Source organism: Microcaecilia unicolor, chromosome 1 (assembly GCF_901765095.1).
Source record: "Microcaecilia unicolor chromosome 1, aMicUni1.1, whole genome shotgun sequence".
NCBI classification, from domain to species: domain Eukaryota; kingdom Metazoa; phylum Chordata; class Amphibia; order Gymnophiona; family Siphonopidae; genus Microcaecilia; species Microcaecilia unicolor.
In genome coordinates this window covers 693,057,380-693,081,026 of record NC_044031.1, presented here as the reverse complement: position 1 = coordinate 693,081,026, position 23,647 = coordinate 693,057,380, and the positions used below count along the sequence as shown (strand labels likewise).

At 47.8% G+C, this 23,647-nt stretch overlaps 1 protein-coding gene across 1 annotated transcript in view; it reads right to left on the bottom strand.

Moving 5' to 3' along the window:
• ICE2 (interactor of little elongation complex ELL subunit 2) overlaps window positions 1-14,756 on the bottom strand; it is a 161,685-nt gene extending 146,929 nt beyond the window's left edge. The window contains exons 1-2 of the mRNA XM_030188449.1: window positions 14,585-14,756; window positions 10,416-10,520 (exon numbers count right to left, since the gene is read on the bottom strand). Coding sequence (XP_030044309.1) covers window positions 10,416-10,520; window positions 14,585-14,607 — 128 coding nt within the window. The 5' untranslated portion in view covers window positions 14,608-14,756. The remainder of the gene's footprint in view (window positions 1-10,415; window positions 10,521-14,584) is intronic.
• Between the last annotated feature and the right edge of the window lie 8,891 nt (window positions 14,757-23,647).

The window sequence follows — 23,647 nt, the reverse complement described above, 5'->3', positions numbered from 1 at the left end:
GGAATGCAGCAGCTCACTGTAACACAAACTCGTCTCAACTCTTGAAGAATCCATTGAAAAAACTTGAACACGAAGTCCTCCTGAACAGGAACTGAAGACTAAACTTGAACCTGAAATGCAACCAGAATATAACCAATACAGATATCTGGGAGGGACTATGGATTGATCAGCTATGATTAATGGAAAGAAAATTATCAGGTATGATACATAATTTTACCTTCCATATCATCATGCTGATCAATCCATAGACTGGTGGGATGTACAGAAGCAGTACTCACCCAGGGCGGGACATTGAAATCCCTGACCGCAACACTGAAGCTCCAAACCGGGCCTCCGCCCGAGCAGCCACAGTCAAGCGGTAATGCCTGGAGAAGGTATGGGCCGATGCCCAAGTTGCCGCCTTGCAAATCTCTTCCAAGGAGACAGACCCGGCCTCTGCCATCGAGGCCGCCTGAGCTCTAGTGGAGTGAGCCTTCAGCTGGATAGGCGGCACCTTCCCCGCGGCCACATAAGCCGCTGCACTGGCTTCCTTGACCCATCTTGCCACTGTAGGCTTAGCAGCCTGCAGACCCTTACGAGGACCTGCAAACAGGACAAACAGATGATCCGATTTCCGGAAATCATTGGTCACTTCCAAGTATCTGATGATGACACGTCTCACATCCAGATATTTGAGAGCAGAGTATTCCTCTGGGTAGTCCTCCCTACGAAAGGAAGGGAGACAGAGCTGCTGATTCACATGGAAGCGAGAAACAATCTTGGGCAGGAAGGAAGGCACTGTGCGAATAGTCACTCCTGCCTCAGTTAACTGCAGAAAAGGCTCTCTACATGAGAGCGCCTGGAGCTCGGAAACTCTTCTGGCTGAAGTGATAGCCACCAAAAAGACTGCTTTCAACGTCAGGTCTTTCAGAGATGCCCTCGACAAGGGTTCAAAAGGCGACTTCTGCAAGGCTCTTAGCACCAGGTTGAGATTCCACGCAGGCACCACTGAGTGCAGAGGAGGGCGCAGGTGATTAACTCCCTTGAGAAAGCGCACCACATCTGGCTGCGAAGCCAGGGAAGCACCCTTCAGGCGGCCCCTGAAGCAAGCCAGAGCCGCTACCTGGACTTTAAGGGAACTGAGCGACAGGCCTTTCTCCAGACCTTCTTGCAGGAACGCCAACACTGAAGAAATTGGAGCAGTGAAGGGAGAAAGTGATCCTGCTTCACACCACGCTGCAAAGATACGCCAAACCCTGGCATAAGCAGTAGAAGTAGAGCGCTTCCTCGCTCTCAGCATAGTGGCGATGACCTTGTCTGAGAAGCCCTTCTTTCTCAGACGCTGCCGCTCAATAGCCAGGCCGTAAGACCAAAGGGGGAGGGATCCTCCATCACCACGGGACCCTGATGTAACAGGCCCTGCTCCACTGGCAGCCGCAGAGGATCTTCGACTGAGAGCCTGATCAAGTCCGCATACCAGGGACGTCTGGGCCAGTCCGGACCCACCAGGATTATCCGGCCCGGATGCTTTGCCACCCGGTCTAGCACCCTGCCCAACATGGGCCAGGGCGGGAACACATAGAGAAGCTCTTGTGTCGGCCACTGTTGGAGAAGAGCATCTACTCCCAGGGATCGAGGGTCCCGTCCTCTGCTGAAAAAGCGCGGCACTTGGCAATTGGCCGATGACGCCATCAGATCTAGGCTCGGCTGGCCCCAGCGCTTCGTGATGTCCAAGAACGCCTGAGCAGATAGCTGCCACTCTCCGGGCTCCAAGGTATGGCGACTGAGAAAGTCCGCCTTGACATTCATGACTCCGGCAATGTGGGCCGCTGACAGCTGTTCCAGGTTCGCTTCCGCCCACTGGCATAGATTCATGGCCTCCTTGGCTAGAGGGGCGCTCTTGGTACCTCCCTGGCGGTTGACATAGGCCACAGCCGTGGCATTGTCCGACAGGACCCGTACTGGCTTCAACGCCAGTACCGGGATGAACTCCAAAAGCGCCAACCGAATGGCTCTGAGTTCCAGGAGGTTGATAGACCACTTTGCCTCTGCAGGAGACCAGAGCCCCTTCGCTGTCCTTCCCAAGCAGTGGGCTCCCCAGCCCGACAAAGAGGCGTCCGTCGTGACGACAATCCACTCCGGGGTCACCAGAGGCATTCCTGCAGACAACTTGTCTGTCTGCATCCACCAGCTCAGCGCCTTGCGCACTGCTGGGTCCAAGGGAAGGCGCACAGCATAATCCTCCGACATCGGAGTCCAGCGCTGCAGCAGAGAGTGTTGTAGTGGTCTCATATGAGCCCTGGCCCAGGGCACTACTTCCATCGTGGCCATCATAGAGCCCAACAGCTGCACATAGTCCCAAGCCCGAAGAGGAGAGGCTACTAGGAACTGGTCCACCTGAGCCTGAAGTTTGTCTGGCAGGAACACTCTGCCCACTTGGGTGTCGAATCGAACTCCCAGATACTCCAGGGACTGAGTCGGGCGCAGCTGGCTCTTCTCCCAGTTGATGATCCACCCCAGGGAGCTCAAAAGAGAAACTACCCGGTCCACAGCTTTGCCGCACTCTGCATAAGAGGGGGCTCGGATCAACCAGTCGTCCAGATAAGGATGGACTTGTACTCCTTCCTTTCGCAGGAAGGCCGCGATGACCACCATTACTTTGGAGAAGGTCCGGGGAGCAGTAGCCAACCCGAAAGGGAGGGCTCTGAACTGGAAGTGTCGTCCCAGGACTGCAAATCGCAGAAAGCGTTGATGAGGAGGCCAGATGGGAATATGCAGGTATGCTTCCTTGATGTCCAAGGAAGCCAAGAACTCTCCTGCCTTCACTGCCGCTATAACAGAGCGGAGAGTCTCCATGCGAAAGTGCCGCACTTTCAAGGCCCGATTGACCCCTTTGAGGTCGAGGATAGGCCGGACAGAACCTCCTTTCTTTGGTACCACAAAGTAAATGGAGTAACGTCCCTTGCCAATCTGATTTTCTGGCACCGGAACGACCGCACCCAGGCGTATCAGGTTGTCCAAGGTCTGCTGCACTGCCATAGCTTTGACCGGAGACTTGCAGGGAGAGAGTACAAACCCGTCTCTTAAGGGTCGGCAGAACTCTAACTTGTAGCCGTCTCTGATGACTTCCAGCACCCAAGTGTCTGAAGTTACTCTGGTCCACTCGCCCAGAAACGAGGACAGGCGTCCTCCAATCTGCACTGGGCCATGGACCAGGACCCCGTCATTGGGTACGAGACCCTGGGGGGGACCGGAGGGCATACCTCCGGGACGGCGGTCTCTGCGAAAGGAATGCTGCTTGGGGGAGAAGTTCCTTTTGAAGGAAGAGGGGGCAGAGGAGCCCGACTTGCCCGGGCGGTACCGACGGGCTTCCTGAAACCGTCCTCTGGAGATACCGGGGCGAGCACTGGCCCGAGCCCTGACCTCTGGTAACCTCTTGCCCTTAGACGTGCCGAGATCGGTCACGATTTTGTCCAGCTTGACCCCAAAGAGCAGCTTGCCTTTCAAAGGCAACTTAGCCAGGCGGGACTTAGAGGCGTGGTCTGCAGACCAATGTTTCAGCCAAAGCCAGCGCCGCGCAGAGACTGTCTGAGCCATGCCTTTAGCCGAGGCTCTCAAGACATCATACAGTAAGTCTGCCAAATAAGCCAAGCCCGATTCCAGGGCCGGCCAGTCAGCCCTCAAGGAAGGATCCGAGGGGGAAGCCCGCTGCACCAACGTCAGGCACGCCCTGGCCACATAGGAGCCGCAAACTGAGGCCTGCAAACTTAAGGCAGCCGCCTCGAAGGACGACCTTAAAGCCGCTTCCAATCTTCTGTCTTGGGCGTCCTTTAGTGCCGTGCCACCTTCCACCGGCAACGCCGTTTTCTTAGTCACCGCAGTGATTAAAGAATCCACGGTAGGCCAAACAAAGGCCTCACGCTCACTTTCAGGCAAAGGATAGAGGCGGGACATAGCCCTAGCCACTTTGAGGCTCGCTTCCGGGACATCCCATTGAGCCGAAATTAAGGTGTGCATGGCATCATGCACGTGGAAGGTTCTAGGCGGGCGCTTCGTCCCCAGCATAATGGCGGAGCCAACAGGGGCTGAGGGAGAGACGTCCTCCGGAGAGGAAATCTTCAAAACGCTCATGGCCTGCATTAACAGGTTGGGCAAATCCTCTGAGCGAAAGATCCGTGCTGCAGAGGGGTCATCCGCTCCATCCGAGCGGGAATCCGTCTCCTCCAAGGAATCCCCAAAGGACCGTTGGGAGAACTCAGATACGCTGCCCTCATCTACATCAGAGGAAACAGCGTCCTCTAAGGCCTGGGCATCCACCCGAGGGCGTTTACTTCCGGGGGCCTCAACCCCTTTATCTGACAAGGGAGAAGGGGCAGCGTTCTGCATAAGGAAGGCCTGATGCAGCAGCAGCAAAATAAACTCGGGGGAGAAACCCCCCAAACTGTGCAATTCAGCAGCCTGGGCCACAGCCCTAGACGCACCCTCGACCGGCGCTCGCAAGAGCGGGGGAGAACCATGCTGCGCATCCAAGATGGCGTCCGGCGCGACACTCCACGAAGGAGCCGCGCGGGAAGAACGGCGCTTAACTTTAGCCGCTTTTTTGCCGTCGCCCAAATCAAGGGCGGCCATGGCATGAACGTCTCCCAGCTCAAGGGCGGCCCAAGAAGAAGCCGTCCGAGCAGAGTGGCCGGCCAAGATGGCGGAGGCGAGCAGCGGGGGATGGGCGTTTATGGCGGGAAAAACCGCCGCGCCGGAGGAAGACCCGGGACACTGACCGGCCTCCAAACTGACACCCAACAAGGGTGAATCAGACTTTAAAACCCCCGCATCCCCGCTAGAAGCGCACACGCGGTCCGGGGAGCGATTCTTCGCGCCCTCGCCCTCCGACGCCATAGGCCACGTGGAGATCAATCGGGGAACCCCCTGCCCGCTATAAAAAGGTAAAAATTACCTGCTTCTCGCTCCGAGCTGTAACGACCTGGTGTCCCAGTGAGTAGCTGCAATAAACGTCGAAATAAACGCCCTTAAGGACGTTCAAATTTTTTTTTTTTTTTTTTTAACAGAGCCAGCGGGAGGGGGGAGAAAAGGAGGGACCTGGCGCCACCAGGTTTGCACTTGCTCAAGAAGAGCCCTCAACCCCAGGCACTCAACAAAACCTAAAAATTAGGCTTGGAGGCCTAGCCAGAGCTGCTGCTGTGTGTGACCACCACCTGCTGAGATAGAGAACATACTGGGGAGTTTCCGGCAGCACATGACCACATATAGGGAGGCAAAAGGATTGCTCTCTATCTCCACCTGCTGGTAGATGGACACAACCCACCAGTCTATGGATTGATCAGCATGATGATATGGAAAGGATTGTTACACATATGGGCAAACCTTTCTCTAGAGACCCAAAATGGTGTTTACTGGGTCTGGTTAACAGAAGGGGCCTGAAGTGGCAGAGACGTTATAAAAGAATATGCTTGGTGGCGGCCAAAATTGTCATTGCTATCCATTGGAAGCGGTCAGAGGGTCGACCGAAGTTGATTGGCTCTTGAAATTATCTGTGATTGGAGAGCTGGAGAGCCTTACAGATAAGAGATTGGGACTTTACAATCCGACTTCTGACCTATGGACAAGTTTTGTAGCTCTAACAACATTCCTAAGGAGAAATCTAATGAGGATGGATGGGAGTAGTAGTAGTAGGGGGGAGAGATAATTGTTAAGGGAGAGGTAGTTTATTCTTTACTTAGGGCATCTAAGTGGTTGGATTAACAATGCTAAACTGTAATGAGCATATACTGTTTGTAACTTTTTCATACTTTCAATAAAAAATCATAAAAAAAGGACACCATTTCAAAATCAAGGATTCCAATGTTAAACCCTTCCCCCTCAGCCCACGTACACAAAAAAGAATCATGGAAAATAATTAGTGTTGTTTATTTTTAATGGCTCATAAATAGACCCTTTAAGGCTGCAATACCTATCTGATGTCTTATTATAAAATGCATGACGATTTGAGACTACACTTGCCTCTTTACAGATGTGACTTCAAGGTTGAAGGGAGAAAGCCCTGGAGTTCCCATAGTACAGATCATTAGGAGGTGTCAGATTCTTGGAGCTCAGATTAGCATCAGTTAGCATGTTATCTTCATTTGACCCATTAACATCTCACTATGGGCCTCTTTTACAAAGCCATGGTAGGGCTAACTGCAGCAATGGCGTGTGGCAAACTGGCCCTACCGTCAGGCTACTGCAGGAGCCCAGCAATAGTTCTGGCGTATCATTTCTATCGCTCGGAAAATTTTTAGCACCGTTACCACCAGGTTAGCGCTGGAGCTCTTACTACTACTACTACTCTTACCACCTCCTAAATAGGAGGCAGCAAGGGCTCCCCCAGGAAATGGCCACATGGCAAGTGTTTAACTTACAACATGGCCATTTCCTTTTTTAAAAGCCTTTTACCGGTGGTGGTAAAAGGGGGTCTTGGCATGCAGAAATCCTCCACACTGATGCCACCGAAGGGCCCTTTTACTGCTGCTTAGTAAAAAGGCACCTATGTGTACTCCAGTTCCACAACATTCTCTACTCTAGATATAAAGGCTTCCTTCCCTCAGCCTTCCAGGAAAATCTGAAGAACAGAACAGTGTGGTCTCAAAAACTCATGTACTAAAGCATCTTTTGTATTAGCCCAAACAATATAAGTACATAAGTATTGCCACAGTGGGATAGACCAAAGGTTCATCAAGCCCAGCATCCTGTTTCCAACAGTGGCTAATCCAGGTCACAAATACCTGGCAAGATCCCGAAAAAGTTAAATGTATTTTATGCTGCTTATCCCAGAAATAAGCACCTGGCAAGATCCCGAAAAAGTTAAATTTATTTTATGCTGCTTATCCCAGAAATAAGCAGTGGATTTTCCCCAAGTCAATTTAACAATGGTCTATGGACTTTTCCTTTAGGAAGCCATCCAGACCTTTTTTAAACCCCGCTAAGATAACCGCCTTTACCACATTCTCTGGCAACGAATTCCACAGTTTAATTACATGTTGAGTGAAGAACATTTTTCTCCGATTTGTATTAAATTTACTATTTTGTAGCTTCATCACATGCCCCCTAGTCCTAGTATTTTTGGAAAAAGTAAACAAATGATTCACATAGGTAGCTATAGTTCGGGTTCCTCTTTCCCACATTTTACAAAAATTTCAGTCTTCTCTGGGACACCTATAGCCACTAGATCTGTGCTTAAAAGGCACCCAAACATTTTATGTGCAAAATCAAAAAGGCATATACAGATATTTAACTGTGCATTAAGATTCTAAATAAAAAATATGCAAAGCTCATAAGAATGACAACACTAGAAAATGTGCTAGCTGACAATCCCAAAACAGAGGCTAAGTTTACTGCAGCTTTTGTATTCTTCTGAAACAACTTAATCATATGCACTATAGAATTTCCAAAACCCTTTTTTAAAAGATAGTAGGGAGTATGTCAACACTGAAGTCAGAAGCATAGCAAGACTCAACTTAACAATTAAGTACACTTTTACATAATCTCATGTGTCTATTTGTAAGCTATACCACCTCAGAAAAATCAGCAAAATACAGGGACCAATGAACTTTAAAAAGGCACTGCCAATTTTAGCATGCTTTTAACCATGCACATGCATAAACTTTAGCAACCAGTACACAATGCTGATATGCAGTGTGTCCATATACCTTAAGGGTCTTAGAAAAATATATGTGGTTCATACAGCGCATGCACAGCACACATTCATATAGTCCTCCAAGAGGCCAACCTAATGCTCCCCAAATGTAAAGGGTCACTTAGCTCAGGAGAACCCCCCTCCCCAAGAGCAACATCATTCCACCAGAGTCCTAAAACATCTCTTCCTCCAGGCAACATCCTGAGTGGCAATTTTTTTTGTGTGAAACTGAAAATAGAATTTGGTTTAATAAATTCTGGCTGTTTTAAAAGAATTGGTACTATCTAGCAGCACAAGTCGTAAGACCTCTCCTTTTGGAGTTCTGTATATTTGCTCTCCATTTCTGACATATAACATAGATAAGACATGGAAGACTTGGGTCTGATATGAGCTTAAGTGAGTTTTCATTTGAGTTTGCATTTATGGAAGAGCATGGACACTAATGGCTTTATCCTTGAAAGGAACCCTTGCAATAAAACTATGGACAGAAACTGCTAACATGGCAGTAGGAACTTTTATGCAATTTTAATAGGCCAAAGACACAGAGGGGCTCATTTTCAAAGCACTTAGCCTTACAAAGTTCCATAGTAACCTATGGAACTTTGTAAGGCTAAGTGCTTTGAAAATACGCCTCTATGTAACTTAGTAAGTCTAAGTGCTTTGAAAATACGCCTCTATGTAACTTAGTAAGTCTAAGTGCTTTGAAAATACGCCTCTATGTAACTTAGTAAGTCTAAGTGCTTTGAAAATACGCCTCTATGTAACTTAGTAAGTCTAAGTGCTTTGAAAATACATCTCATACTAACATAGTAGATGAAGGCAGATAAAGATCTAAATGGTCCATCCAGTCTGCCCAACAGTCACATTCATTATCAATTCTTGATTAAACCAACAATTATTGTGATATAAAAATACTTGATCCTGGTCTTTCTTTGCCATTTTCTAGACGCAGATCATCAGATGTCCTAATCTGTCTTGCCATATATAGGCCACAGAAGTCTGTCCTGGAACTGGCCTTAGTACCTCACAGCCAGAGTTGCTAAGCACCACTCAACACAACACACACGCAGTCATTTAAGTTTTGTTTAAGTTTAGGTTCTGTATCCTGGTGAAATGAGAAAGGGCTTCCACTGACAACCACTGCACAAATAAAACTTATGAATTTTCTGATGTAGAGGTACTGTGCCAAGTAGGAGGTGAAAGCACAGCATCTTGTACATTCCTAAGAAAGAAAAAAAAATGTTTTGACAAATTCTGTTCCCAAAGAACCTCTGTGTTTAACAATCTGCAATACAACGATTTGTGACCGTGAGCCGAAAAGGGCCTGAGCAGGATGGTGTGAGAATTTTGTCAACACCAGAATGTTGAGAGAAGCTTCTTATGCAGACAGTGGTGCTGGAATATTTACAACTCCCTTGCATTTCAGAATCTTTTGTTCTTAAATGAAGATGCTTTGTAACTCCTTTAGAGCCATATGGTTTGAAATCCTCTTCAGACTGTTGTGCCAATACTAAGATGTGTCTGCTTTCAGCTGAGAAGTGTCTCAGTTGAGACTGAAGCCCTTGTCACAGAGGTATAGAGATCTTTAATTTTCTTTTTCTTTTTTTTTTTTTTAAGACAGGACTTTTAAAGCCACTGTGTGAAGGGTAGAAGCAACATTATGGAAGAAGAACCTGCTTGACTGAACAGAGTCAATGAATTTCTGCACTGAGGATTTTCTCTTCATTTTCAGGAGCCACTCCTTCACAACACAATGCCCAAGAAGCTGGTAGCTATGATTCTTCTGGGGGATGTCTCTCCAAACTGAACCCAAGCAAATGACACATCCTGTTGTCATGAATCTCGGCAGATATATAGGCAGCCACTGGGATGGGATCACCTGAGGAGATTAACATACGAGTGCAAACCAGTGTAGTTCACAAGTTTTAATTGCTTGAAAGAGGCAAATTTAAACCACACATCCTTTAGTGCCACAGGTAAATTGAAGCAGCATTCTCCATTGCAATCATCCATAAACAGGAATTCAACACAAGAGAATAAAAGCAAGGCATACAGGAATACAACGAAGCAAGGCCATATTGGATATTCAAAAAGCAGTAGGATGCAAATCAAGATGCAAGAAGCAAGGCAGTACAATGTAATGTAACAAAAATAAAATAATCCCATGCAATGATCCAACAAGAAACTAGCCCAAAGGCAGAAAAGATATACTACATGCCCCCGGGTGAAACCCCTGTGAGCCAAATTAGGAAACCCAAGGCATGTTTCTAGATTTGACAGAGCCTGAAGCTTGGTTTTGCCTCTGTCATCATCCTGCAGAGTCAAAGCAGGAAGTGACAAAACTGTAATTTATCTATTATTTTTACAGTACAAAAATATAAACCCGAAATTGATCCAAACCATCAAAACACAGGAATAGGAGTTCAAGAAAAACACTGGGGGAGTTTTGTTTCCCTGCCCATTCGGCAGAACAGAACAAACAAAACTGGGAAGACTTTAGGGGATTGCTGTGCACAAAAGGCCACGTATGCTCAGATCTTTACACTAGTTCTGAGCTCTGAGAAAGTTGTTCTGTCCTGGTGCCACTAGTTCTGAGCTCTGAGAAAGTTGTTCTGTCCTGGTGCCACTATGTCATAGCCCACTTCTGTACTCGATTTACTCCAGCTTGTTGACAGAGAAAGCACTGTGCATGATTCAGTACACAAAACTTACAATTAGCAAAAGAGAAGAAAAAAATGTACAATATTACCTATTAGCCAACTGCCACAATTCCAATAGGTTTGGAGACATAGAATATTTCTCATAAATACTTCGAGAGAAAAACACTTCAGAACCATTTTGGGGGGGCACATCCCTGCACAAAAGAAACAAACACTGTGAGGAACAGAATCAATGTTTTAAAATGGAACAGAAAGGTGACTTACAAGCTATACATCAACACCAGTTGCAAAAAAAGTTCCAAATGGCCTGTGTCTCAGTTGTATGCAAACATTTTACACACCCCTGATTAAATTGTATATTTCACTGAATCCCTAAGTAAACCAAAGCTTACACAATCCCTGCACAGTACACAGCCAAACATCTTTCTGCACATTTTTAATATTTAAACTACACTATTTGCTGATTTTAGAAGATTGAAACTAATACAAACTGAAATCTGGCAGGAGCAAAAAAGTAAGTACCCTTCTAACTAAATCATTACACCTTAAAAAAAATTGTTAACGAGGCCCAAAAAGGTTATTGGCTTTCAAGCTTTGAATTAATTTGGTGAAGACGATTCCATGGTTGTGAAAAACTACTCTGACCCTAATAATATTTCAGCTTGAGATTGTGGTTCTGTCAACCTTCAATCACTATGGATTCTTCTAAGCACCTGTCCGAGTATTTGAAAATGAAGACATTTTACTCTTGCAAAGCAGGTGAAGGCAATAAAAATTTCTATATGCTCTAGCTAACAATTTCATTTGTCAGAAAACATTTTTAAGTAATGAAAGTGGCAAGACTGGAGAAACGCTGCGATAGAGCTACCACATTGTTAGCATGCGCCAATCCGGCACTACCGCCGGCCTACTGCAGGAGTTAGCGGTAGTGCCACCCTCACCGAGTGCAATTTCTGGAGCAACAGGAAATTGTTTTTATTTTTAGTACCGGGGGCTTACTCGGCAGTAAATCAGGCAATGGCCGCACGACTACACAGCCATGTCCATGTTTCTTCCTTTTACTCGCAGCAGTAAAAGGGGCCTCAGCGCGGGGCAAATCCACATGCCGATGTCATTGCTGGGCCCCTTTTACAGCAGATTGTGGAGAAAGGACATCAGCTGTCACTCCAAATGTGGGGCAAAGTCAGCCATCGTAAAAGCACTGTGGCTTTTCATTTCATTTTTCATGTGTGCAGAGGCTATTTTGCTTGGAGGTAAAAGTTGGTCCTTCATTATTTAAAATGATACATATTTCTGGCTAGGATATTATTTAGGTAATTTTAAAGAATTTCCAGGCTCTGTTGGATATGATGAAGTTGCAGCATTTTAATCAAAACTTGTGGCGTGCAGAAGCTAGATTCTATGAGAGAGGAACCTGCAGTGATTGTTTTCAAGCACAAATATTAGTCAGCATGTAGTTAAATGACATTACAATGAAATTAAATTTATATATTAGAAAATAATTTGAGAAATGTATTACTCTTGATTGTAATTTTTCAGAACAATACATTCCTCACATTCAGTAACATTAATGGGCTTTTTTTTTTAATATATTCTCGATTGTCCATCAGGCTGGTATAATGTCTGCAGTGTAGACCAGTGTCTGGACTCCTTTATTTTAGGAAGAATCTATATTATCACGCTTGTTCTTAATCAGTTTTATAACTAAACACAAACCCCCAGATTCTATATATGGCACAAAGAGTACAGCGCTTTAAATTGTGGGAACGGCCAATTTACGCGCACTACTCAATTAATTAACAAGCCTATTTAGTGTTGGTCACTGGACAATAACGACCAATTATCAACACTAGCTGGCAATAGCTGGAATTCATATGCACATCTTTTTAGGCATACTCTAAAAAGAGGTGCACATAAATTCCAGCACACGTAGCCAAAAAAGGGGTATGACCATGGGTGGAGTGTGGGCGTGTCTGGTTACAGAATTCGGGGGAGTTCGCCTAGATTTAGGCACAGATACTACACCAGCTTTTCACTGGTGTAAATGCCTGCTCCTAAATCTAGGCGCATCCACCCGGCCTATTCGCTAGGTCTTGTTGGATCATAGAGCAGGCTGAATGTAGACGTAGCTTATAGAATATTGCTAGGAGCATATATTCTCTTGTTACTTGTGCAGTTTAGGTAAGCATAAAAAGTTGATTTTTTTCTCTTTACATGTTCTCACAAAGTTCCTGTCTCAGAGGATATTTAACTACACATGCATCAACTTGGGAACCTAAACGTAGCAGTCTTGTTGAGAAATCCTTGTTAAAATGGCTCTCCCAGTTGACAACCTGTGCATTTCCTGAGACTGGAGGGTAATCTACTGTGAGTTTAGCAGAGTGCTGTCGACTGCAAACTCTAACAATTCCCAGTGGGCCTCCTTGGTTCACATTCAGAAAACCAAACTTTAGTTTTCGGTTTTGGCCGAAACCAGGTGATAAGTTTCAACTGAAACAGAAAAAAAAAAAAAGCAGTTTCAATCAGCCTCTAGCTGCAATGGGTTTGGCTAGTTATTAGGGAGGGTGGAGAGACCAGGGAACAGTTTGCCTTTTTGGCTTGTGAGATTATAAGAGTCAAAGACCTCTTGCCTATAGTCATAATTTCTTTTTCTCAATTATATTGATGAATGGGGTGGAGATTCTTAAATCTTTTAAACTATATATATATATATATATATATATATATATATATATATACAACTTATCTTGAGCAGAGCATTTGATCATGTTTCACCCCCCACGGCTATTTCAAGGCCCAGCCCCTTAAAGAATCAATAGCGTGAGCTTAGCTCCTGCATATCAAGTCCTTGTGACAGCCTGGGGTGCGAAACACGATCATGTCGGACGACATATCCCCCCGCCTGACAAGTGCTCTGATCAAGATAAGTTGAATTAATATATATAGTTTAAAAGATTTAAGAATCTTCAGACAAGTTTGCGGGTTACCCATAGTTAAGTGAAGAGAAATTTGCAATCAATTTGGAATTGAACTACTTGAGAACCGATGTGGTAGGTGCAGGAAATCCTTGCATTAATGTAATCACTGGCAAGGTGCACCGCTGCGGTTTTCAGTGTTCTGTTAAATTCTGAGTGGGAAAATAGAGTCATCATGTGCTAATGTTGCATGGCCATTAAAAAAGTTACGTGATAAGGATTCACACTAATCCTGCGCATTAATGCAGCTGTGCTGATTAGTGTAGGAATGCCCATTCTTCACTCCCAGACATACACCCTCCAAAAAAGTTATTAAATTTTTTTTTAGCATAGTTAGCGCACACACATTTGGCATTTACTGTAGGAGCCATTTTCAGCTGCATTAGGTGCACGTTAGCGCTTAACACAGCTTAGTAAAAAAGCTTTTTAGTCACTAAATGGGGAAAGGGTGTCTTTTACTATTAGCGCAGGTTATCTGCCATTTTATTCCAATGGGCCTTGAAGAAAATAACTACTACTACTACTACTTATCATTTCTATAGCGCTACAAGGCATACGCAGCGCTGTACACCATACACTACTACTACTACTACATAAAAGACAGTCCCAGCTCAAAGAGCTTACAATCTAAATAAGACAGGCTACAGACAGAACTAAGAGGTAAGGGAATTAAAGAGGAGGGGATAAAAGGTATAGGTACCCTGCCTAATCATTAGTAAAATACCCCTTTAATGTGACTCAGTGGCTGTACTGTCTTGATGTCATATCATTTTAAAATAAAATTCTCGCAGTATCGATTTGCACCCCCCCCCCCCCCCCAAGATCATTTACCTACCTTTTTATGTTGTTATTACTTTTTTAATATTCAAAGTATACATATTTGGTGAGGAGTATGACTACTTTGATTTTTGGCTTTCACGTTGTCTAGCCCTCTGAGGATAGGGAAATACCTACCGTACCTAAAAGTACCGTGAATAAAAAAAAAAAAAAAAAACCATCTTAAACTACAAGGACGCCCCTGACCGGCAGACCATCAGAACCCTCCCACTTAACTTCCAACTCCGGCTTGGCACGGCAGCAGAGGCACCACCACCACCACCAAAGAAAGCAGGGGCACGCGCCACAGAGACAGCGGAGAGCAAGCACGTGAGGAGAGGGCAAAACCAGCAGCACCGCCAAATTACCGAAGCAAAATAACTGCTGCACAGTTAGATGAAGATGGACACTAAAGGACCGCCGCCCTGGTATCAAACCACCCAAAAACACATGCAGTAAAACCTCACCAATTGAGTTCACACGATGTCATGCTGCAGTCGCTAACACCAGTCTCCGGACACAGCTGCCCTCAGCGTCAATCGCCCCACATAAACACAAGAGAGACAGAAAGCGGCGACGGCCTTACAAGAAAGTAACACGACCCCACGCTTCCGACACACGTTCCCTTCCCAACCTCTAGTCCTCCTCGTCCTCCTGTCCCAGGCACGCGTGCGCATACCACACTCTCAGTCTCCAGCAAGCAAGTGTCACATGAATACAGTTAGCCAACCAGAGCTCTTTACTTGGGACGAAGTCATCACCGTTACCACTCCAGGCTGCTGCTGCGCTGCTTAAACCCAAGAAGGTTTAATGACAGGAGCCGGCATGATCTTATCTGGTGTTCAGGCTGTATCTTGGCTGAAGGCAGTAGGCGGTCTTGAAAACAACAGCAAACTTGTGAGGTTTTATTAAACCTCCTTGTTTTTTGCATTCTCTCTTTTTAGGAAGGAATCGGGGGTTGGAGATGTAAAGGGAGATTTCGAGGGGGTCTGTGAAGGGTTATACTCATAATGTGTTTGCCAGTGCTCCAGCGCTAGCTTTCTTATTTACAATACTGATTGTGGATTTCAGTGCTGCGCTATATGCCTTTATTTTTTCTTTTTTATATAGGAAAGCTAGCGCTGGAGCACTGACAAACACATTATGAGTATAACCCTCCCCTCCCTCCCCCGGTCACAGACCCCTCGAAAACTCACACCCCCAACTCCTCAGCCTCCAATCCCCTAATAACAGAGAAAATGCAAAACCTAGGACGGTTAATAAAACCTCACAAGTTTACCAGTGTTTTCAGTAGTAATTTCAATTGTTGTGTTCTGGCCAATATGGCAGGGGGGGGGGGGGGGGGGGTTGACGGTTTCAACATTTTGACGTCATGTAGACTTAAATCATTAAACCTCCAAAGGAGGCCGAAGAAAACAGGAGATGGCCTGACATCAAAAAGTTGAATACCAAAAAACAACCGAAAGGTAAAAACCCCCAGTGTAATCCAAAAGGCAGTCCAGGAAAGTAGGGGTGGACCAGGAAATCTGAACAGCTGAAGGTCAGTAGAAGCAACTTTTTTCAGCACCACACATGTATATGACCCGTGTTTCAACTGCTTCAGGGGACAAACACTACATATAAAAATAATACAAGCTTTAAAATCAAAAATACATCAATAAATATACATACTCAAAAAACATTAAAAAAGTAATCAAAAGGATGTGGATGGCATACTAATAAACTGAAATATGCTTAAAACAAAAAATTATCAAAAAACAATATATAAATCATTAAGCCATGTAGAGAATTATGAAAGAACTGACCTTACAGATGAAAAGCACAGAAAATGGGTGCAGAGTAATATACCTTGTAAAGATAAACCTGAGCAAAGCGAAAAAAATAAATTGATATATGACCAAAACTGATGATAAAGACGAGGAGAACATTGAAAATGCAATAGGACCATATAGCCAAGTTCATATAAAGCTAAATATATTCAATGGAAAATAAATCTGTTGGCTCAGGCTGCTTGCTGTGTGAATATTCCATCACTGATTCATTATTGCTACCAACTATTACCTATTGAGGGTATTTGCTTTAAACTTTGTTTCAATTTGTTTATCCAGTCCTTACATGCACATGGTTTTGCTTTTTAAACCCAAACGTGAATCCTAAAGGGTGGTTGAACAGTTAGGTATAAACTATATTGTTTCTGACATTATTTGTTCTGGACTGCTTTGGGTCCTGCTGATCTGTACATCTGCTGTCTGGATTCTGGAAGATGGAACTGAGAAAATAATGTTTGCATGTACTCTGCAGAAGTTGTTGTTTACTTTATGTGTGTATGGATGCCTGTTCTGGTATATGCATGTGATAATAATTTGAATAACTGTCTATACTTATGACTATGATTGCTGAAAATGCGGCATCATTAAAGGACAGAATTTTAAATGCCCAGTTGGCTATATATGCTAATCTCAACTTAAATGTTAAATGTTTCAGACAAATCCATCTATTTGCTTTGATGATATAACTGAACTCTATTATTCTGTCTCGCTGTATTTTCAAATGTAAGCCACATTGAACTCAACTTGACATGCCCCAACTTGACATTTCGTCCTTTAGATTGTAAGCTCCTTTGAGCAAGGACTGTCCTTCTTTGTTAAACTGTAGATATGTATTCTTTGATCCTGAACAATTGAGGTCATTCCTTGATAAGAGGAGGGAACAATGTTAATTCCATATTCCATATCATCATGCTGATCAATCCATAGACTGGTGGGTTGTGTCCATCTACCAGCAGGTGGAGATAGAGAGCAAACTTTTGCCTCCCTATATGTGGTCATGTGCTGCCGGAAACTCCTCAGTATGTTCTCTATCTCAGCAGGTGGTGGTCACACACAGCAGCAGCTCTGGCTAGGCCTCCAAGCCTAATTTTTAGGTTTTGTTGAGTGCCTGGGGTTGAGGGCTCTTCTTGAGCAAGTGCAAACCTGGTGGCGCCAGGTCCCTCCTTTTCTCCCCCCTCCCGCTGGCTCTGTTTAAAAAAAAAAAAAAAAAAAATTTTGAACGTCCTTAAAGGCGTTTATTTCGACGTTTATTTAAACGTTTATTGCAGCTACTCACTGGGACACCAGGTCGTTACAGCTCGGAGCGGAAAGCAGGTAATTTTTACCTTTTTATAGCGGGCAGGGGGTTCCCCGATTGATCTCCACGTGGCCTATGGCGTCGGAGGGCGAGGGCGCAAAGAGTCGCTCCCCGGATCGCTTGGGCGCTTCTAGAGGGGATGCGGGGGTCTTGAAGTCTGATTCGCCCTTGTTGGGTGACAGTTTCGTGACCGATGAGTGTCCCGGTCCTTCCTCCGGTGTGGCGGTTTTTCCCGCCATAAACGCCCATCCCCCGCTGCTCGCCTCCGCCATCTTAGCCGGCCACGCGGCTCGGACGGCTTCTTCTTGGGCCGCCCTTGAGGTAGGAGACATTAATGCCATGAACGCCCTTAATTTGGGCGATGGCACAAAAGCGGCTAAAGTTAAGCGCCGTTCTTCCCGCACGGCTCCTTCGCGGAGTGTCGCGCCGGACGCCATCTTGGATGCGCAGCATGTATCTCCCCCGCTCTTGCGAGCGCCGGTTGAGGGTGCGTCTAGGGCTGTAGCCCAGGCTGCGGAAGTGCACAGTCTGGGGGGTTTCTCCCCCGAGTTTGTTTTGCTGCTGCATCAGGCCTTCCTTATGCAAAACGCTGCCCCTGCTCCCTCGTCTGGTAAAGAGGTTGAGGCCCCCGGAGATAAACGCTCTCGGGTTGATTCCCAGGCCTTGGAGGACTTTGTCTCCTCCGATGTAGATGAGGGCAGCGTATCTGAGTTCTCCCAACGGTCCTTTGCGGATTCCTTGGAGGAGACGGATACCCGCTCGGATGGAGCGGATGACCCCTCTGCAGCGCGGCTCTTTAGCTCAGAGGATTTGCCCAACCTGTTAGTGCAGGCCATGGGCATTTTGAAGATTTCCTCTCCGGAGGACGTCTCTCCCTCAGCCCCTGTTGGCTCTGCCATTATGCTGGGGACGAAGCACCCGCCTAGAACCTTCCACGTGCATGATGCCATGCACACCTTAATTTCGGCTCAATGGGATGTCCCGGAAGCGAGCCTTAAAGTGGCTAGGGCTATGTCCCGCCTCTATCCTTTGCCTGAAAGTGAACGTGAGGCCTATCTGTGGCCTACAGTGGATTCTTTAATCACTGCGGTGACTAAGAAAAAGGCATTGCCGGTGGAAGGTGGCACGGCCCTAAAGGACGCCCAAGACAGAAGATTGGAGGCGGCCTTAAGGTCGTCCTTTGAGGCGGCTGCTTTAAGTTTGCAGGCCTCAGTTTGCGGCTCCTATGTGGCCAGGGCGTGCCTGACTATGGTGCAGAGGGCTTCCCCCTCGGATCATTCCTTGAGGGCTGATTGGCCGGCCCTGGAATCGGGCTTAGCCTATTTGGCAGACTTGCTGTATGATGTCTTGAGGGCCTCAGCTAAGGGCATGGCTCAGACAATCTCTGCGCGGCGGTGGCTTTGGCTGAAGCATTGGTCTGCTGACCACGCCTCTAAATCCCGCCTGGCTAGATTGCCTTTTAAAGGCAAGCTGCTCTTTGGGGTCGAGCTGGACAAAATCGTGACCGATCTCGGCACGTCTAAGGGCAAGAAGTTACCAGAGGTCAGGGCTCGGGCTAGTACTCGCCCCGGTACCTCCAGAGGACGGTTTCAGGAAGCCCGTCGGTACCGCCCGGGCAGGTCGGGCTCCTCTGCCCCCTCTTCCTTCAAGAGGAACTTCTCCCCCAAGCAGCATTCCTTTCGCAGAGACCGCCGTCCCGGAGGTGCTCCCTCCGGTCCTCCCCCAGGGTCTCGGACCCAATGACGGGGCCTTGGTCCACGCCCCAGTGCAGATTGGAGGACGGCTGTCCTCGTTTCTGGGCGAGTGGACCACAATAACTTCAGACGCTTGGGTGCTGGAAGTCATCAGAGACGACTACAAGCTAGAGTTCTGCCGACCCTTAAGAGACGGGTTTGTACTCTCTCCCTGCAAGTCTCCGGTCAAAGCTGTGGCAGTGCAGCAGACCTTGGACAACCTGATCCGCCTGGGTGCGGTCGTTCCGGTGCCAGAAAATCAGCTTGGCAAGGGACGTTACTCCATTTACTTTGTGGTCCCAAAGAAAGGAGGTTCTGTACGGCCTATCCTCGACCTCAAAGGGGTCAATCGGGCCTTGAAAGTTCGGCACTTTTGCATGGAGACTCTCCGCTCTGTTATAGCGGCAGTGAAGGCAGGGGAGTACCTGGCATCCTTGGACATCAAGGAAGCGTACTTGCATATTCCCATCTGGCCTCCTCATCAACGCTCTCTGCGTTTTGCAGTCCTGGGCCGACACTTCCAGTTCAGAGCCCTCCCGTTCGGGTTGGCTACTGCTCCACGGACCTTCTCCAAAGTAATGGTGGTCATCGCGGCCTTCCTGAGGAGGCCTTCCATCCTTATCTGGACGACTGGTTGATCCGAGCCCCCTCTTATGCAGAGTGCGGCAAATCTGTGAACCGGGTGGTTGCTCTTTTGAGCTCCCTGGGGTGGATCATCAACTGGGAGAAAAGCCAGCTGCGCCCAACTCAGTCCCTGGAGTATCTGGGAGTTCGATTCGACACCCAAGTGGGCAGAGTGTTCCTGCCAGACAATCGGATTGTCAAGCTTCAGGCTCAGGTGGACCAGTTCCTAGTAGTCTCTCCTCTTCGGGCTTGGGACTATGTGCAGCTGTTGGGCTCTATGACGGCCACGATGGAAGTAGTGCCCTGGGCCAGGGCTCATATGAGACCACTACAACACTCTCTGCTGCAGCGCTGGACTCCGATGTCGGAGGATTATGCTGTGCGCCTTCCCTTGGACCCAGCAGTGCGCAAGGCGCTGAGCTGGTGGACGCAGACAGACAAGTTGTCTGCAGGAATGCCTCTGGTGACCCCGGAGTGGATTGTTGTCACGACGGACGCCTCTTTGTCGGGCTGGGGAGCCCACTGCTTGGGAAGGACAGCGCAGGGGCTCTGGTCTCCTGCAGAGGCAAAGTGGTCTATCAACCTCCTGGAACTCAGAGCCATTCGGTTGGCGCTTTTGGAGTTCATCCCGGTACTGGCGATGAAGCCTGTACGGGTCCTGTCGGACAATGCCACGGCTGTGGCCTATGTCAACCGCCAGGGAGGTACCAAGAGCACCCCTCTAGCCAAGGAGGCCATGAATCTATGCCAGTGGGCGGAAGCGAACCTGGAACAGCTGTCAGCGGCCCACATTGCCGGAGTCATGAATGTCAAGGCGGACTTTCTCAGTCGCCATACCTTGGAGCCCGGAGAGTGGCAGCTATCTGCTCAGGCGTTCTTGGACATCACGAAGCGCTGGGGCCAGCCGAGCCTAGATCTGATGGCATCATCGGCCAATTGCCAAGTGCCGCGCTTTTTCAGCAGAGGACGGGACCCTCGATCCCTGGGAGTAGATGCTCTTCTCCAACAGTGGCCGACACAAGAGCTTCTCTATGTGTTCCCGCCCTGGCCCATGTTGGGCAGGGTGCTAGACCGGGTGGCAAAGCATCCGGGCCGGATAATCCTGGTGGGTCCGGATTGGCCCAGACGTCCCTGGTATGCGGACTTGATCAGGCTCTCAGTCGACGATCCTCTGCGGCTGCCAGTGGAGCAGGGTCTGTTACATCAGGGTCCCGTGGTGATGGAGGATCCCTCCCCCTTTGGTCTTACGGCCTGGCTATTGAGCGGCAGCGTCTGAGGAAGAAGGGCTTCTCAGACAAGGTCATCGCCACTATGCTGAGAGCGAGGAAACGCTCTACTTCTACTGCTTACGCCAGGGTTTGGCGTACCTTTGCAGCGTGGTGTGAAGCAGGCTCATTTTCTCCATTCACTGCTCCAATTTCTTCAGTGTTGGCATTCCTGCAAGAAGGTCTGGAGAAAGGCCTGTCGCTCAGTTCCCTTAAAGTCCAGGTAGCGGCCCTGGCTTGCTTCAGGGGCCGCCTGAAGGGTGCTTCCCTGGCTTCGCAGCCAGATGTGGTGCGTTTTCTCAAGGGAGTTAATCACCTGCGCCCTCCTCTGCACTCGGTGGTGCCTGCGTGGAATCTCAACCTGGTGCTAAGAGCATTACAGAAGCCGCCTTTTGAACCCTTGTCGAGGGCATCTCTGAAAGACCTGACGTTGAAAGCAGTCTTTTTGGTGGCTATCACTTCAGCCAGAAGAGTTTCCGAGCTCCAGGCACTCTCATGTCGAGAGCCTTTTCTGCAGTTCACTGAGGCAGGAGTGACTATTTGCACAGTGCCTTCCTTCCTGCCCAAGATTGTTTCTCGCTTCCATGTGAATCAGCAGCTCTGTCTCCCTTCCTTTCGTAGGGAGGACTACCCAGAGGAATACTCTGCTCTTAAATATCTGGATGTGAGACGAGTCATCATCAGATACTTGGAAGTGACCAATGATTTCCGGAAATCGGATCATCTGTTTGTCCTGTTTGCAGGTCCTCGTAAGGGTCTGCAGGCTGCTAAGCCTACAGTGGCAAGATGGGTCAAGGAAGCCATTGCAGCGGCTTATGTGGCCGCAGGGAAGGTGCCGCCTATCCAGCTGAAGGCTCACTCCACTAGAGCTCAGGCAGCCTCGATGGCAGAGGCCGGGTCCGTCTCCTTGGAAGAGATATGCAAGGCGGCAACTTGGGCATCGGCACATACATTCTCCAAGCATTACCGCTTGACTGTGGCGGCACGGGCGGAGGCCCGGTTTGGAGCTTCAGTGTTGAGGTCAGGGATTTCAATGTCCCGCCCTGGGTGAGTACTGCTTCGGTACATCCCACCAGTCTATGGATTGATCAGCATGATGATATGGAAGGTAAAATTATGTATCATACCTGATAATTTTCTTTCCATTAATCATAGCTGATCAATCCATAGCCCCTCCCAGATATCTGTACTGTTTATATTCTGGTTGAATTTCAGGTTCAAGTTTAGTCTTCAGTTACTTCAGGAGGACTTCGTGTTCAAGTTTTTTCACTTGGATTCTTCAAGAGTTGAGACGAGTTTGTTTTACAGTGAGCTGCTGCATTCCTCTCCCCTCCGTTTTACGGGGCTGGATTGAGACTTAAATTCTGCCGGCACTCCCTCCCGCTTCGTGCGGCTGTAGGGCAGCTTTGTACCCCTCCCGCTTCGGCGGTGTTAGGGTCAGTCAGCTCCTCCCGCGGTTGCAGTTGCAGGATAAGCCAGATCCCCCCGCATCGGCGGGGTGGTGTCTCTCCCCCGCTCCGCGGGGATGAGCTGGACGGATTCCCCTCCCCCACTTGTGTGGGGATGAGCTGGGTTAATTCCCCTCCCCCGTTTCGGCGGTGGTGAGCTGGGCAGAGTGTCCCTTTGTGGGTGTAATTCTCTAAGTGCTGAGTCCTGCGGATGGAGCTTTGATATCGACATACTGAGGAGTTTCCGGCAGCACATGACCACATATAGGGAGGCAAAAGTTTGCTCTCTATCTCCACCTGCTGGTAGATGGACACAACCCACCAGTCTATGGATTGATCAGCTATGATTAATGGAAAGAAAATTATCAGGTATGATACATAATTTTACCTTGGTTTTGGGTTTCGTAATTTAGGAGTGCCACTGCTTGATATTCCTTTGTTTCTAATTAGTAATACCAGCTTCCGATGGTTTTATTTAATCTTGAATCTAATTTTTGAGGACTGTAGTAACCAAATTAAGAGTATATTTGATTATTTACTATATCCCTAAGAGTGAATTGTTTGTATTTGGTGTATCTTTTCAAAGAAGTTTATTCTTTGTATAACTATTAAAATCATAAATAAAAATTAAAAAAAAACTGTACAGCACTGCGGATCCCTAGTAGCGCTCTAGAAATGTTAAGTAGTAGTAGTAACTTTGCTTGGGATAATATGTGATATAATTTTTTTTTAATTCCTTTATCCTCCACCTTTTAAGACACTGCCTATCCATCTGGAGGATGGTGGTGACACAAGGAAAGCAAGTTTGGTCTAGTGAAGACCAGGGGCGTAGCCAGCCTTCCGTGGGAGAGGGGTCCGAGCCCGGGGGGAGGGAGCACATTTTAGCCCTCCCCCTGGCGCTGCCCCCCCACCGCCGACATTGCCGCCCCCCCTCCCGCCGCGAACCCGCCGCCGCTGCAGCCTACCTTTACTTTTGCTGGCGGGGGATCCCACTCCCCGCCAGCCAACGTCTTCTTCTTAGTCGCTTCCCGCTCTTCAATTTGTTTGCTGACGTCCTGACTCCTGCACGTTGTACGTGCAGGACGTCAGACTCAGAGAACAGAACTGTTCTCTGAGTCTGACGTCCTGCACGTATAATTACGTGCAGGACGTCAGCAAACAAATTGAAGTGCAGGAAGGACTGAGAAGACGTCGGCTGGCGGGGAGTGGGATCCCCCGCCAGCAAAAGTAAAGGTAGGCGGCGGCGGGGGCGGGTTCGCCGGGAGGGGGGTCCTGGGGTGAATCTGCGGGGGCCCCGGCCCCCTCAGGCCCCACGTAGCTACGCCACTGGTGAA